At 48.4% G+C, this 16317-nt stretch overlaps 2 protein-coding genes and 1 non-coding gene across 4 annotated transcripts; 2 read left to right on the forward strand and 1 right to left on the reverse strand.

Moving 5' to 3' along the window:
• Positions 1-68: 68 nt before the first annotated feature.
• Positions 69-8325, reverse strand: pmpca (peptidase, mitochondrial processing subunit alpha). Its single transcript, XM_042337536.1, has 14 exons — positions 8253-8325; positions 7611-7810; positions 6894-6973; positions 6188-6270; positions 5874-5968; positions 5282-5382; positions 4523-4706; positions 4190-4269; positions 3137-3229; positions 2650-2768; positions 2379-2469; positions 2161-2223; positions 1766-1910; positions 69-913 (listed from the first exon to the last, which is right to left on the reverse strand). Exons 1-14 carry the CDS (start codon positions 8297-8299, stop codon positions 744-746), a joined length of 1551 nt encoding a protein of 516 aa, XP_042193470.1. The 5' UTR covers positions 8300-8325; the 3' UTR covers positions 69-743.
• Positions 8326-8389: 64 nt separating this feature from the next.
• Positions 8390-16012, forward strand: entr1 (endosome associated trafficking regulator 1). 2 transcript variants are annotated; one of them, XM_042337736.1, is made up of 8 exons: positions 8390-8484; positions 10492-10604; positions 11056-11448; positions 12105-12178; positions 12978-13089; positions 13572-13634; positions 14269-14408; positions 14887-16012. In XM_042337736.1, exons 1-8 carry the CDS (start codon positions 8448-8450, stop codon positions 14993-14995), a joined length of 1041 nt encoding a protein of 346 aa, XP_042193670.1. In that variant the 5' UTR covers positions 8390-8447; the 3' UTR covers positions 14996-16012. The 2 variants fall into 2 exon arrangements, with proteins under 2 accessions (XP_042193670.1, XP_042193669.1); XM_042337735.1 differs by lacking the exon at positions 8390-8484 and adding an exon at positions 9011-9189.
• Positions 12457-12528, forward strand: trnav-cac. The gene has a single exon. It is a non-coding gene; the product is annotated as a tRNA-Val (tRNA).
• Positions 16013-16317: the final 305 nt, after the last annotated feature.

The following is a 16317-nucleotide window of genomic DNA, read 5'->3' on the forward strand; positions in this document are numbered from 1 at the left end:
GAGGTTTCTCTCTCCTGGTGTGCTGGCCAACCATTCCCCAAAATAAAATGGGTCATTTGTTTCATAACTGTTTATAGGACATTAAGTGTCACATTTGTTTACAAAAACACACAGACACTACACTTTACATTAAATCCTGTGAAGCACTTTAAGATGTCCTCCCAACATGAAAGGCACTGTACCAAGTGTAAGGATTATTATTATTAATACCTGCACTTGCTCTGTACCTGCATGGGTCAGTCAGCATGCCCTGATCAGACAATGTTGGGGCTTATGTTGCTTAAGGAATGAAAATTATTCACTCCTCTCAAAAGGGGCATTAACCCCTTGTGTACTGTAGTTGTTTGGGTGTTAGCCTGGCTCAGTGGGTAGCACTTTTGTTCTCCCAAGTCCCAAGTATATCAGGCCTCTTGAGTCAAAGTCATGGCTAAGACCCAGGTCGGTCCGCACCTTTGAGAGGAAGAGGGAGAGAAAGCAGAGGCAGTTGCTGTGAGTGTGGGGTGGCGGAGAGAGGTCGCCATCACGATCGTCACACACAACAGTTAATCGTTTTAACGGTCATTTTAAAAATAAAAAATACCAATCTGTGCAATACCCTTCCCTAGTTATAGACTGTTCCCCCTCCCCTCACAGACATGGCTACCAAGTGAGAGACACTCATTTTAAAGGATTACAAAAGGTTGCTTTTACAGCCTTTGTTTAAAAAGGAGCCCCTGACCCGCTCGGCGTTCATGCCCCCGAGTTTATCGGAATAAGCGGTAGATGCGGGGCAGCCGGCCGTCCTTGCTGCTCAGTGCTTGCTGAATGTGCTCCATGGTGGGGAGTTCTGACAGGTCTCCCAGAGCCGCCACCGATGCTTTGCTGCGTAACATTTTGGAGGTGACTCTCTTTATATCACTGGCTCTTACATTGCCTGAAAACAGAAGGTTTTGTATTGGTTCACAATGGTTTGCTCAACGTTTCAATATTGTAACTGCCCCCAATCTCTTACATTGCTGTATCTCTTACCTGTGTTCACTGGCAGTGATCCTCTCTCCTCTCCCCCCCCCCCCCCCCCACCGTAGTGACTGGCACATTAGGATCATAGTAGAGAACAGTAAGTGACACCCACATGGAGAAAGAATTTACTGGACACTGACAGACGGCTGTGGTCTAACGAACTAGTGGGTCCGAGAGATAGGTGTCAAGCGCTGAGTAACGGCCACAGAGTGTGGGTGAGATGGGGGCTGGGGGAAGGGAAGTGGCGTGTGAATCCGCTGGGATTCTGCGTAGATTTTAATCGCTGAATGTAATACAGAGGGTGGTGATGGACATCTGGAAAAGCTCCTATATGCTGATGTCTGTGCAAAGAACATCCATTTGTTCAACAGACTTCCAAAGAGATTGCTTGCGAAGGATCAGCAGCTAAAGCTAGCGGCTGCTGTGTGTGCAGTGACAGGGCTGACACCAACATAGAGGGTGCAGGAGGTGGTGAGGAGAGGCTGTGTTGTTGTTAGTGGTGGCTTGGCTTTCCTGGAGCTCGAGTGATAAAAAGCCTTTGAGAATCGGGATTTCCTCCAGATAATTACATCCGTCCCCCAAATTAGCCATGATTTTTTTTCTCCGGCCTTTCCTCGACACTAGGAGGGACCTGAGTGTCAAGGACTCGTGTTGTGGGGAATCGTCCAAAGTGGATACAATGGAACTCTTAGGCTGTTTCCGTTCTTTGTTTTCTATGTAATTCACATCACTATATAGCGACTCCTCCGCTCAGTAAGATACTCACTGATCAGCCTGCACAGCTCGTGAGGAAGCTTCCGGGTCTCTGTGGCCAACACCTGGCGTCCAATGTCTTCGAAGATGACCGGCCGGGATTCTAGATTCATCATCAGCATTGACTTCAGCTGTGTCTTTGCCCGTTCAAGTTCATTCTGTGAACAATTCAACAGACGTGAGATTCCTCTACACTGTCCGTCCACACTCCCAGGTCAGGGACAGCAGTTTGCCATTGCCACTCCAGGGTGAGACTGAGTTTCCAATAATGTGAGACAGAGTGATAGGGGGCATAGCTTCTCCTTTGCTATGAGACACCCCTCAAACAACTACCCTCTAAATCGTTGCCTCTTGTGCTGAGTTTTAAAAATATAATCCTTCTAAGATTTCCTAACTTGGCTGACTTACCTCCCCTACGTCCCCGGCCATCAGAATAAACTCCCGAGTAATAATCTCCACCATTTCTCTGACCTGCAACAAGGAAAAACCTCCATTAATTCTGACCCTTTCTGGAAGTATTTCATTCTGCACAGAAATCAAAAAGGTGCAAATATTCTAATCGGCTTTAGTTTCAATTCAGTACATGTGGTGGAGCGATCGGTCTCTGTTGTGTGAGGGAACAATACCTGTCTGGGATCAGCACTGGCGTGTATGCACAGGAGGCCTGTGTCTTCATAGCTGTGGTGGTATGAGGTAGCGTTGTACATCCAGTGGTGCCTAGGGGTAAAATTTAAATTGTCAGGTTGGATCCATGTTGTCCCCAAATTACACAGGGGCTGGGAATGACTGACAGACTTTCTCAGGGGAGGGAATTACTACTCATGATGAATCAACCAGAACTAACAACCAGAGCTCAGCCACTCTATCCACAGTACACCTCCACGATGTGTCACTGACCTGTTTAAGACGTTGAGGTACAGCCGTGTAAACATGCCTTTGCCAGGCCCCCCGGCTGAGAACGAGCCACCGCCTCCCATCATCATGTTCAGCACCGCAAATGGAATGAAATCCTCCTCCTGCAGGAGACCAGCAACCAAACGCCATCACTCAACGGGAGCACCTCCTCCTCCCAACCCCCCCCCCACCCCCGAGGAGAAAAGAAAGAGTTTGGAGTCTACATGCACACGAGCCTGCAGGAATTTAAAATAAAATTAGGGTTTCGAGCCCAGTCCGGCTAGGTTCGATTTCCAGTTACCTGCAGTCCAGTAAGTTACTTAAAAGTATAAAAAATAGTCCTGTTCGTTATGCAAGTGTGGGGTTACTGGGATCATGTATCCAGGTCAGAGCAGCCCGACCACATCACACATTGGAACAGCAATGATTGCACATGGGCATAAACAGTGTTCTGCTATACTTGCCTTTCCAGGGCAATCTATGTACTGACCAGGAAGGAGCAGCTTTCCAATCCAATCATGATGTGACACAGCTCCGGGATTGGGGTGGGGCCCAGGCTGACGTCCCTCATGTCCTTCTCCACCTTCAGAAACAAACAGCCCAGAACAGAGTGAGACACCGACAGTTTCAGACATACAACAACAAGATTACATTTGTATAGCGCCTTTAATAATAATAATAATATAATAATAATCCTTGCATTTGATATAGCGCTTTTCACGTCAGGAGGACGTCCCAAAGCGCTTCACAGAACACACTGTAAAGTGAATTGACTGTATATTTGTGGGCAAACGCGGCAGCCAATTGCGCACAGCAATGTCCCACAAACAGTCGTAGATTGAAAATGACCAATTTATTATTGTTTTTAGTTTTGGAGGGATTATTATTAGGCTCTGTGTGGAGTAAGGAAACTTGCCCAAGGTTTCGCCCTCTGCCTTTCACGTTGGGAGGACGTCCCAAGGCGCTGGACAGTGTGCAGCATTTCAGACCCGTGCTGGCGTCGGGGGGAGAAGGGAGGGGAGGGGGGGGTGACCGATGGCATGGTCGAAGATTACAGTGGGAATCACATACACAGGCAGACAGTAAGACAGTGACAGTTGTCTAGAGAATACTGGGAGAAGCTTCTTTTTTCCAACAGTTTTGCGGTATATTTAACGCCCTCTTGAACAGGCAGATTGGACTTTGGTTTAATGACACGTTGGAAAGATGGCCTCTCTGTAATAAAGCGCTCCCCCCAGCACTGCACTGGAGCATCAGCCTGGATGTGCGGATTGAACCCATAACCTTCAGACACAGAGGGAGAGTGCTACCAACTCAGCCAGCCTGACACCGGACAAGCTCAAAAGCAGAGCAGATGTGGGACTAAATCAAATGCTTGGCCCTTGGCAGCGCCAGACCTCCTGGGAGCAGCCGAGCTCCGTGGCCAAGCTGCCGGACAGGGAGTAACGTTCTATGCTCTCCTCAACCTTGTTTCTAAACTTTTTTTTATGAGTCTCTCAGAGGCTTAACAGAAGAGACAGAGCCCAAGGAGCCATCCACTTACCTTGATTATTCCTCCCGTGTACTGAGCGATCGATCGGTCCACGTCTATCACCTTCCCTGTCCCCCATGACGGAGTTACACCTGCAGCACAGTACAGAGAGGTAAGGCAGATCAACACAGCAGCTACTCTCACAACCCCAGTTCGATTGAGTCAACCAGGGCATTGGCACTTACGATAACCTGACTATGTATAATTTTCCTCCCCTCCCCACCCCACCTCCGCCTTTATTAGAGGTGGAAGGATTTGCTGCCTAAAACCAGAACACAGTACCTCAGAGTTGCAGAATGCAAAAAGCAGGAAGAGTAGAAGCCAGTGACTGAATGGTGCTCATACCCTGCAGGTACTTGCTTGCGTACTCGACCAGCCTCTCGTGCTCCATGCCGACCCCCGCCAGCACGATCCTGTCTGGTGTGTAGTAATTCTGCAGGTACGTATGCAGCAAGGTCTGGTCAATCTTGTCAATGTTTTCTGTGGGGCTGAACCTGGGCAGCCCCACGGTGTTACTCCTGTAAGCAGCCTGTGAGGGCAACGAGCAGGGCATCAGTCACTCCAGTGGACACATTGTACTCATCAGTAAATAGAACAATAATAATTAATACAGTGTCTATAATGTCAAGGTGTCTCAAAAGTGCTTCACAGGGAATTAATGCCAAATGTAGTGACTGGTTATTTGTCAGCAAATTCAGCAGTTAATTTGTAGGCAAGGATGCTCCTGTTAACCATGGAAGACAACGACCTAACAGATAGGGTGGTTCAAGCTGGAAGAGCAGTGGGAAAGCTTGCCAGACAGTGATATCAATGGCAAGTTACGTGGCTTTAGCTGGTTAGACTCCAGCAGTACCCCAGTACACACTCTGGGGTCCCCAAGCCTGGGCTCTTGTCAACCTGTGCCTAATACTTTCCAGAATTAGGAAAGCAGGAAGCGTCCCTCCAGGGAGAGAGTGCGCATTCCATTCCAACAATCTATCTCTGGGGTTTCCATGTGCAGGTGGGATCGCTGGAATTCTCAGTTTGGTTTGGATACTGGTGAGCGTGGTGATGGGTTTCCACATGTGTCAGACACCCGGCTGAACCCCAAAAAATGAGCATTACCGCGTGAATCATCTCTGTCAGCAGAGGTTCAGGGTCGGGTCTCATGTTCAGATCCTCCAATTCGAAACGAACAGCCATCCTCGTCATCTCCAGCTCCTCATCTGAGGAAAAGATTCCACAAATTAAACCCCAGCAAGACTCCTGGCCTGGACTCGATGCCTGATGCCCTGACCGACTTGGCACCTCCCAGCTACCTGCCACCTCAGCTCTCACACGTCTCCAGGGGCCAGACTGTAAAACAGTGTCGCCACTTGTCGCCAGGTGAGCTGCTGAAGTAGTAGCAAACATTTTGGGACATCCTCCAGACGTGAAAGGCGCTGTATAAATGTCCATTGTATTGCACAAACTTGTGGCAGGAAATAGAATTACACCATTTCAACCTACTCTCAATAACGGGTAAGGAGTTATGTCAAATGCAAGAATTATTATTACTCTTCTACAGGTCCTGGGGTTATAAACAAAACCTCCTTTATACCTCTCTATACAGAGGTGAAATCTATACCAGCCTTTGAACCTACAAGATCTGTCAGGTGATCTGAGATCTACGATGAAAAGATAACAGAGACATGACGGTGTAAATGTCTAACCTTACCTGTAAACCTGGGCTGAAGCACCACATCAGCAAGAAGGTTGACCACAGTCTCGAGCCCCTTGACTTCAGCAGATACCGCAAACATTGTGGTGTCTCTGAAATGGGATTTCATTCAGATTCTTTTTATTACAGGGATTATTATTATTAACCTTTACTTGATATTTCTCACTTTTCCCCTCAATCTACCACAGTGCACTGCAACCCCGAGGTTTGAGGTTTTATTCCTCCCAGTATAATTTTCCTTCTGAAGGCCCTACTCAAGCTGATGTTAGTTTAGGCTCTATGTGAAATGCATAATTATTAATAACCTTTACCTGGAGGACTGACAGTCACAGATGCCCCCATGCTTTTCCAGAGTCAGGAGGATTTCATCCTTTGAGCCAAACTGTGCTGTTGACTGTAAATAAAAACACATTTCAATCTTCAGCTTCTAATACAGCATCCCTCCTTGCGTCAGATGCCCCATTAGGAGCGAGCAGGAAACACACTTTGTGAGTAATAATAATAATCCTTGCATTTGATATAGCGCTTTTCATATCTTTTCGATGTCTCAAAGCGCTTCACAGAATAGACTGTAAAGTAAATTGACTGTTCATTTGAGGGCGAAAAGCGGCAGCCAATTGTGCACAGCAGCGTGCCACAAACAGTCGTGAATTGAAAATGACCAATTTATTATTGTTTTGTTTTGGAGGGATTATTATTAGGCTCTGTGTGGCGTAAGGAAACTTGCCCAAGGTTTCGCCCTCTGCCTGGAATTGAACTCCGGTCTCTCGCTTGGAAGGCGAGTGCTCTAACCACTGAGCTACAGGACTCCACGTAGCACTGTCAGCAGCAGAAATGATGCCAGGAACACACTGCTCTGTGTTCTCTCAGTAAACCACGAACGTTCACAATTTCTTTCAGGTTGCGTTTTGCACATGCCTCTTTTTCTGAAGAGATTCTCTCCACCCCCCACCCCCCGGCTTTCTCAGAATCTCAAGATTCTGTGGAGTTTGGCTTTTAAACTACAAAAATACTTACTGAAAACGCCAACTTTTCCAGAAAGTGGGAAATGCCGCTGAGATACTTCACCTCGTGCCTCGAGCCGGAATTTACTAAGACTGAACAAGATGAGGTTATTAGTACGAAGCAGCAGTGCTCAACTGAAGTCCCCAATGGCTATGGCTGCAATCAGGTAACTCAGCACAGGGCTCAATTCCAGCCTGTGACTTTCCGATCTGTCTTGCTTTGTGACACACCGTGTCGTAACTCTTATTCAATTCAATTGGCTCTTCAACTCAGGGACACTGGAAGAAACTACCTTCTCTTTGCCAATAGCGCCGCAGAATCTTTAATGTCCACCCGAACAAGCAGATGGAATCTCTGTCACAGAATGTATTGTAAAGGGGATTGAATATGTATCTTGTGGGTGAAACGCGGCAGCCAATTGCGCACATCAATCTCCAATTTTTGGGGGAGGGATTGTACAACAACAACATTATAATCCCCGGAAAATGATCCACCAATCGATTATAACCAGGTTCCTACCTACTGCTACTGAAACAGAAGTTTGTGGAGTAAGGAAATTTGCTTGTGGTTTCGCCCCGCCCGGGAATTGAATTGAACCTGGGTCCTCTCGCTTGCGAGGCGAGTGTGCGACCAACTACGCTACGGGATGCCACGCGAGCGAGGTTTCCCTGTACAACTAGAAACACAAATCACAGACTGCTCCCGATTCTCTCCAGTGCGACCACTTACTGCCCACCGTACAGAACTGGCCGAATTTGTTCTGAGACGCCACCCGCAACCCATTCTCCAAGGTGGTGATTTTGGTTTCGTATTTGTCGTGCCCACCGACTGCGGCGAATAAGGGATTGGGGACATTCGGCAAAGGGGCGGAGAGTGGCACATTGGGGTAACCGGCGCTGCTGTAACTCCTGCGAGTGGCACCCCCAAACCTGGAAGAGAAAACACAACATTTCAGAAGAAGATTTTTTTTTAAACAGTAATGTTCAGTGCAGCAAAGCTGCCGCAAGGTTCACGGAAACCTCTGTCGTTGGGGGGGGGGTGGGGGGGGGGGATGGTCCTGACACATCACACAGTGCTCGAGGGGCCCCCAAACCGGACTGAGAAAGAATTCCACACGTAGTGTAGGAAATTCCAGTGACTGGAGTCGCTCGTGTCATTCCAGAGCGGGTGAGACACGGGTTTGGCGAGAGCCGCGGTCTGGGGACCCGAGAGCCGCGGGGGCGTCACTGCTGGAGTTTATTCGGCTTAAACTGCAGTAATTTGCCACTGAGCGCACTCTCCGGCAGTTTGTCCGCCGGGAGGAGGAGGGGGAGGAGACGCCGGCCGGGGGGGAGCGGGGGGCGGGGGCTGGACCCCGGGGGCCGCCGTTACCTGGGTAAGTGGCCCCACGGCCTGAGCCTGACCACGCGCGCCGCCATCTTTGCCGCCGGTGACCTTCCTCCCCCCAAAGCGGGGGAACTGCTTCCGGGGCGGCGAGCACTTCCGGCGGCGGCGGAAGTGAAGCAGAGCAACAACAGAGCCGCCCCAATTGCCTCGGAGCCCGGGAGGGAGGGGGGCGGCGGGGCCATGAGCGGCCCGGAGAGCGGCCTCCCCGCCGGCCAGGGTGAGCGACAGCCTCGCTGCCCCCCCCCCCCCCCCGGGGCTGGGGGGGATTTAATGTAAAATAATGCTGTGTGTGAGTCGGGCTCTCAGTGCGACTGACTCCCTCTCTCTCTCTCTCTCTCTGTGTGTGTGTGAGGCACAATGTTGTGGGCGGTTCAAACCGCCCCCTTGGGATTTGGGATCACTTCACAGCGATAACCTTCGATACCGCGCCTCATCAGCGCCTCCTCCGAGACGCCTCAAAGCGCTTCACCGGATATACCGTGAAGCGAACTGACTTCCGATGGCAGCGCGCCGCGCGCCGCTCGGTGTGTTTCGCGGCCCTCCCACGCACGACCGGCTGTCCGCGTTTCACCCACAGAAGGCGCAGTCGCTGCGCTTTACGCTGTACTCTGTGAAGCACTTTGAGACGACTCAGCGAAGCGGTTTCAGTTGGTCAGAATCCAGCAGTTACCGCAGGGCGCACTCTGTGTGGGGGGGGGGGTCCCCAAACCTCGGCTCTCATCAACCCGTGCCCCAATCCTCTCTGGATTTAGGGAATCGGGATGCATTCTCCCGGGGACAGAGTGCACATTCCATTTCCAGACAAAGGGAAATGTCTATGTGTCGGTGGCGTACACAGGAACTTTCAGCCTGGCTTCTAGAAGCATAGTGATGGGCTTCCTTCCGCGTGTTTCAGACACCTTCGCCGACCCAAAAATAGTGGGTGAGAACTGAGCAGATTGAGCATTTGAGTGGTGTTTAAATACATTTTTCCGACTTGGAATCTATTGTCAAGTTTTTGAAGCACAAACATTGGAAGGATTTGGGGGCTCTTAAGTTCAGAGCGCTCATATGGATGGGCCCATTCTCATTTTAAACTGTCAATGTACTGTTTGCAATAATTTCACTGCAGTATTGGAACTAAAGCAACAAAAGGATAAATATTATGGAAGGAAAGTTGGACAACTTTGAACAAGTGTTTGTGTAGGTAATGTTGTTGGGCTTATGGTTGAGACGTGACATTTTTTTCTCAAAATGGTCCAATCCATTTGTGGGCAGAGTTTGAGACAACCTTTCTAATAACTGACATCCTACCAGATAGAGGCAGTAATGTCCTCCAGAAATGTTAGACATCAGGATTCAGGGGAGGTGTTTCTGAGCCTTGCAAAAATCCTTGCAAAGTCCCCACTTTGCATTTCAGTTCAAATCAATAATAATAATAATACTTCTTGCATTTGATATAGTGCCTTGTCAGGTCATACGATGTAGACTTGTTGCAAAGTTCCAGAACATCTCAGAATTTTAGGTCCATGGGTGAGTTTGTAAATCAGGCTTGTGAGATTTACTCCCAATTTGGGATATCCACATGAGTTGAAAATCCAAGAATTGACAAACCATTCTGTTTTAAAATGTAACAGACACTGGTAACACGTCCAATAACTGCTCGGACTGTAAAAGCTCAGGGTCGGGAGGAAGGCAGAAAGGCCGAAAGCAAAAAGTAAGGGATTGAAGATTACACAACCCAAAACCCTGAGCAGAAGCGACCCCACAAAGGTACAAAACCAGGGGCACCAAGCTGCAAACAGTTAGGACAGGTTCAGAGATAGGAGTTTACACTTCATTATGCACCTGACCAGCGTCTTGGGACTTGCTCGCAATGTGAAAAGCACTATACAAATGTGAATTTATATTTTATTGTATCATTGCCATACAAGCTTATTGCAGAAGGCCTTGCTGGACACTTGTGCTATTGGTAGCTCTAGAAGGTTGCGAACGGCTAAATCAAGCTTGGAAGTGGAGTTATACCAGCCCAGCAAAAGTGGTTGCTATATATGCGCCCCCCCACCCCATTAAAAGGTCAGTGTGTGGACATTAGGAGCTGTGCTGTTCCTCCATGGACAAATACTCTCACGAACTGGGTGCACACGTGAAAACTTGGGTGCTGAGGAGAGGAGGGAAGGAAAAGCAGCGTTTTCTGAATGAGAGAGAACTAATCACCCTGTTTTATTGATGTCTCTTATTGCAGATGATCAAGAGGGGGATCCTGATGAAACCAACCCTTTCTCCTTTAAGGAATTTATCAAGACAAAGAGTCAATCAGTGACAAAAGAAAAAGAAAGAAAACGGCAGACACCAAAGGTGCAGAACCAGTTCTTTATAAACTATCAAATGTTTGCTAATAAAGCCATTATTGGGTCTAAAATACAAACCTCTCCACGCAGCCATCCTCAACAGTCCTCCTCAAGCTCACTAACCACCCTCACCAATCTCCATTGGATCTCAGCACCACAGTGGGTCGACTGTAAAAACGCTTTACAACCTTATCCCTTCCCACTCACGCATTATGCTGTGGTTTACTGCTCATTCCTCTCCCTTCTTTCCACCAAGAATGACCAAGCCTTCAGCTACAACACCCCATTAGATCTCTCTTCTCCCCCCCCCCCCCAATTTGCCCCCAAATCCATTTGCTTCTCACCCTCTTTCCACATCTTGAACACCCTCTTAAGAGAAAACCCTCTTAACACCCTTAAGTTTCCCGTCCTATCTTCCCTTTTGATCTTCCACCTCTGGCACTTTCTTATCTCCACAGAAGATCTCCTCCACTGTGGGGGCAGCCTCCCATAGGGTCTGCATGGCCTCCAAAGGGCTGAGCCTGAAGCTGCCTTTCCGGGGGCACTGTTCCCCAGACCCAATGGAGCACAGCCCATCACTGGACGAGGACGAGGACGACTGGAGTGAAGCGTATCAGCCGGCGGCGATCGAGGTCGCCCACGATCTGTGCCAAGCTTCCTTCACGTCTCTGTTGCTGAGCAGCAAAGAGCCGGTACAGCAAGTCCGCCCGCAATACATCCTCTCTGAATGGGAGGTGGACGATGAGGAGGAGGAAGAGGAGAAAGTTAACGATGATGGGGATGCTCCGGTGCAGCAGTACGATTTGGACGGGGAGGTCCTTTATCAAACACAATTCTTAAACGACGAGAAAGTAGGTTTATTTCTCAGTTAGCAGCATTTTGCTTGGAGTCACCTTTGCTGAAGTTCCTTTCTTTCACCCGCCACCCGTATATGACTTTCAGTGCCTTGGGACGTCCTCCTGACGTGAAAGGCGCTTTATAAATGGAATCTTGTTGTTGTTGTTGTATACCACATCATCTTGAAGCTGCTGCAGTAGCTGGGGGACAGTTCCACAGACACTGGGCACCCTGGGACCTCACTCAAGTTGCCCTTTGTGTATAAGCCCACAGTAGTGGGGAACGTGGAGGGAGCATTGCAGCCCAGCTTGATCCTGACTGTACTCAATTCCCAGCTCCAGAGGGCACTGGTCACTGACTGTATTCATATACTCTTGACTTCAGTTTCAAAGATTTATTGTCTTGTAAGAATGTCAGACTCTTCCACTTTGAAACGCTTTGGGATTCTACAGAGCCCTTCACAGAGCGTGAAGGCTGCTATATAAATACAAGCTGTTGTTGTTCTGCACTACCAGTAATTTCATTCTCTGAGCCAATAGATGTGACCAGCTGAATTGTATAATAAAATGGGAATATTGAATTGATATATTGAAGTGGGAGTATTGAATTGAATTGATGTGTGTCGAAACCAGTTTTCAGCTAATGCTCTTTCCTCTTGTCCTGCTGTCAGCTGAAGGAAGAAAACACTCGGCTTCGGATGCAGATAAAGGAGGCGAAACGACTGGTTAAAGATCATGCAAAGAAGTACGAATATAGGAGTCCTTATTGTAATTGTGTTCAGCAAAGGCTGCCAAACTTTTTATCTAAGCAGTCAATGTCCATATTCCTTAAAATCAGACTTTTATAATTGTCTATTGCAGATGGGAAACATCATTTGCTGCAGGATATTTCAGTGGGGCCTGTGGGATGAACTGAAATGCTGCAGTGTGTATCCACTAGAGGGAATACCACTATATGGACAGCTCACTTGGAGCCTCTTGTGGGACAATCGTAGCAATGTACAATACCAGAATACAATTTGGAGTCCTGTAGCTCAGTGGTTAGAGCACTCGCCTCACAAGCGAAAGGCCTGGGTTCGATTCCCAGCAGGGTGAAACCTTGGGCAAGTTTCCTTACTCCACACGCCTGATAATAATCCTTCAAAAAAAAATTGGTCACTTCAATGCACAACTGTTTGTGGGACACTGATGTGCGCAACTGGCTGCCGCGTTTCACCCACAAATATACAGTCAATTCACTTTACAGTATATTCTGTGAATCGCTTTGAGACATCTAGAAGACTTGAAAAAGCACTATATCAAATGCAAGGATTATTACCAATTGAAATCTAAATGTCATAAGTCTTGATGTTGCCAAGTCTATAAAAAGTCCCATTCCCCCTTACCCTGCATTGTGTTTGACACCAGGGAGAAACATGGTTACCGTCACCAACTTGCTCTTCATATAAGGAGGGGATATGGAGCCAGGTTACAGCATGTATTGGGGCTCGGGAAGGGATTTGTTTTTGCTGATTGTAACTGACGACTTTGGTTAAAATCCTCAGGGCCAGGAAGCTGGAGGCCGAGCTGGAGAGTAGGAAGATCAAAGAGGAAAAGGAGACTCGAGCCTTGGAATCCATGGTTCAGCAAGTGGAACAGAACCTACAGCTCATGACGGTACAAGCGTGTGCTGTGTGTTTGTGTGTATGTGTGTGTGCATGTGCGTGTGCTTGTCTATGCCGACTAGGCAAATACGCAACTTGACAGCTTGTGCGCTGTGTGCTTGACTGACTGAATGCATGTGAGCATATGTGTCTGCCCAAGGGCACAGGTGTGTGACCATCAGCATGAGTGAATTGAACACGTGCACCCATGGGCTCAACCATGGGTTACTTGCAGGTTGGTGGAGTTGACCTCTGAGAGCGGAGTTCAGATAACTCTTGCTCTGACCCCTGACGCTGGCAGAACACCTGCCCATTCCTGGGAAAACACCGATGGTGGGGGCGGCAGTGGAGCCGGGCGAGGAGAGGGGTGATAGGTTCACGGAGCTTGGTGCGGGAGAGGACAGAGTTCTGAATGATCTGCAGCTTGCGGAGGGAAGAGTTGGGAAGTCCGACAAGCAGCCTGAGTAAAGCATCCCGTCTCTCTGTGTGTTTCAGAAACAAGCTGCAAAAGCTGAAAACATTGTGGGGAAGTTGAAACAAGAACTCGCAGTCGTCCAGGTGAGAAAATCAACCCGAGACTCCGCTAGAGTGCCTCAGAATATAGTGTAACGGCTTTCGGGGTTAGTTATCCAGTGACTACCTGCTGGCAGCCGCGTGTGCATTTGGGGTGAAGACAAAAACGAGCTCGGATGTAATTTCCACCTTTGGTTGAATAGCTTTGTGGTGGGGGGACGGAGTGTAACATCCTGTTTGCTAAAGCTAATGGGTATTTTGTTTGGCGCTGATGATATTTCCCATTTTAAATGTGGAAAGTTTCCTTGTGATTAAACGCACCCTTGAACAATGGAATCTGGACCCCCCACCCACCCACCCAGCAGAATACAGTTCATTCAGGAGAAGAGAGAGAATTTCTAGCTGGGGAAATTAAAAGTTTTTGACTTTATTCTCCTCATTGTCTTTTCCCGTGGTATTTAAATATCGATTGCCCCCCCCAAAGAAAATCCATAAGAAAGTATTAGAATTGAGAAATATCGCAATTTGCACCAATGTCAGGAGCTAAAATGCGTTTGGTAAGTTACCACAATACTGCTACACTGCCCCACCTCCAGTTTTCTTGTCTCCTGACGGCACTGATGTGCCCATGTGGGTGTGAGTGCAAATTGCTCGTGTTAATGTGGCTTGTGTTTGTCAGAATCAACGGGACCAGTACAAGATTGAGAACGAGAGGCTACGGCATGCGGATTCCGAGGCTCTCAATACAGCAAAGACCAATGCTCGAGTGGCATCCACGTATCTCAGGAAGACGACACAAGATGCAGAGACCTCTGTAAAGTAAGAAAGTCCCAGTTCAATTCCCATTTTGCACTGAGCTTACTCAATAATTGACACTTTCACACTTCAGCCGATATTTGAGAGCAGAAAGGAAAGGGGTGAGGTGGAGGGATTTGGGACTCATCTCAACCAGGAACTAATCCCTTCAAAAATATAATAATAATAATTGGATTACTCAATCCACGACTGTTTGTGGGACACTGCTATGCACAAATTGGCTGCCGTGTTTAGCCCACAGGGAGCAAAATATACAGTCACTACACTGTACAGTGTATTCTGTGAAGCGCTTTGAGATGTCTCAACAATGTGATAAGGCGCTGCATCATATGCAAGGATTATTATTATATACAGGATTTTGTAGAGGTCACTTTGAAAGGGAGAGAAGAGAGGGAAGTGGGAGTATGGAAGAGAGTCAGCACACAACAATGGGCTGAAAGGCCTTTGGTGCACGGTTCTCTGATTCTCGTTTGCTTTTCAGACAGCTGCTTTCGGGAGCAGAGACACTGCGGCTAGTGTCTGACCTACTCCGGTCTGTCGACAGAATATCAGAGCTACAGCCTCAGGACAAAGAGAGTGAGCAGAGCTGAGGCACAAGGACCAGACCCCAAATCCTTCTCGGCATCATTCTGCCCTCACCCAGCTCCTCTTACTCCTGTTTACCAGCGATCATTTGTGGGTGTCAAATTGAACATTTGCCCGACTGCTTTCTTTTTTTCAATCCACCAGTTTATTCTAATTCTCTTAATTTTCCTATGTTTTCCTTTACCTTCTGAACATACTCCTGATGGTAAAGCGGAACGTTTCACAGCTTTTCCTGGCAGGGTGATGCTGATCAAAAATCTGATCAATAATAGTTGTGATCCTTCCTCCCCCACCTCCACCTCCCTTCCTCTCTGGTAGTGTAACCAGGAGGGTTACAGATCTGTGGTGTTAACTGATCTCAGTCGGGCAGAAGTTGGGGCCACAAGGGTCGCTGGGAGATCAGCCAGGATTCCCGCTGCGGATCACTATCCAGAACCTCCCTTGTGTGTGGACATGCACCTTCCAGGAGGTTAGAATGGGCCCTCCATGGTCAAAAAGCTTCCCCAGGTTAACTGCCAAGACTCACACATGGAGGATAGCAACTTGGGAGAGCGTCTATCAACTGTACCACTCTTCAATTACCTTACACCTCGAATTGCCTAACCATCGCCTGAAAGAAATCGTCAGTGCAGCTGTGTTTTATTATATTCGTGTTTTACATTTTAAATATGGATTAATGGACATTCACTTTTAATAATGTAATGGAAGATCGGTTAGAGATTGCATTATTGATTCTAAATTATGGTAATGCCCTTTAGTTATTTTTATGAGTGCACGAGCAGGTTAGGGCTTTGAGGCGTGTCCACTCTATCCCTCCTATTCTCCTGCAGTTTCCTCCCCCTCCTCCCCAATCTGCACAGCTGCCCTCCCACCTCATCAGATGGAAACCCATTTCATTTGACTGAAGAAACTCTACTTTTTTAAAATAAGATTGAAAGATCGATGCAGTGGGGATTCTGGAATAATTGAACTAATTTATAATTCTCAATAACTTTATAGAAAATAAAAATGAAGGGAACTTGCGTTTCCGCAGTTGAAGTATTCATCATTCAGAAGTGTGGGGGGGTGAGGGGTGGGGGGGGGTTACGGGGGAGGTAGGGTGGGGGGGGATGTCAGGGTAGGGGTTGGGGTGAGGGGGGGGTTGGGGGGAGGGGGGTTGGGGTGAGGGGGGGTTGGGGGAGGGGGGTTGGGGGAGGGGGGGTTGGGGGGGGGGGGGTTGGGGTGAGGGGGGGTTGGGGGAGGGGGGGTGGGGGAGGGGGGGGGGGGGTTGGGGGTGAGGGGGGGTTGGGGGGAGGGGGGGGGGGGGGGGGGTTGGGGGGGGATTGGG

Source organism: Callorhinchus milii, unplaced genomic scaffold, assembly GCF_018977255.1.
Source record: "Callorhinchus milii isolate IMCB2004 unplaced genomic scaffold, IMCB_Cmil_1.0 Scaffold8, whole genome shotgun sequence".
NCBI lineage: Eukaryota > Metazoa > Chordata > Chondrichthyes > Chimaeriformes > Callorhinchidae > Callorhinchus > Callorhinchus milii.

Coding starts and splice junctions, on each gene's coding strand:
- pmpca (XM_042337536.1), bottom strand. CDS start 8,299: ATGGCGGCGCGCGTGGTCAGGCTCAGGCCGTGGGGCCACTTACCCAG. Junction 4,270..4,522: donor CGCAAGCAAGTACCTGCAGG/GTATGAGCACCA, acceptor ACTGTGCTGCAG/GTGTAACTCCGTCATGGGGG. Junction 914..1,765: donor CGAGCTGTGCAGGCTGATCA/GTGAGTATCTTA, acceptor TTCTGTTTTCAG/GCAATGTAAGAGCCAGTGAT.
- entr1 (XM_042337735.1), top strand. CDS start 9,138: ATGGGCTTCCTTCCGCGTGTTTCAGACACCTTCGCCGACCCAAAAATA. Junction 13,090..13,571: donor AGAACCTACAGCTCATGACG/GTACAAGCGTGT, acceptor TGTGTGTTTCAG/AAACAAGCTGCAAAAGCTGA. Junction 14,409..14,886: donor GATGCAGAGACCTCTGTAAA/GTAAGAAAGTCC, acceptor TTTGCTTTTCAG/ACAGCTGCTTTCGGGAGCAG.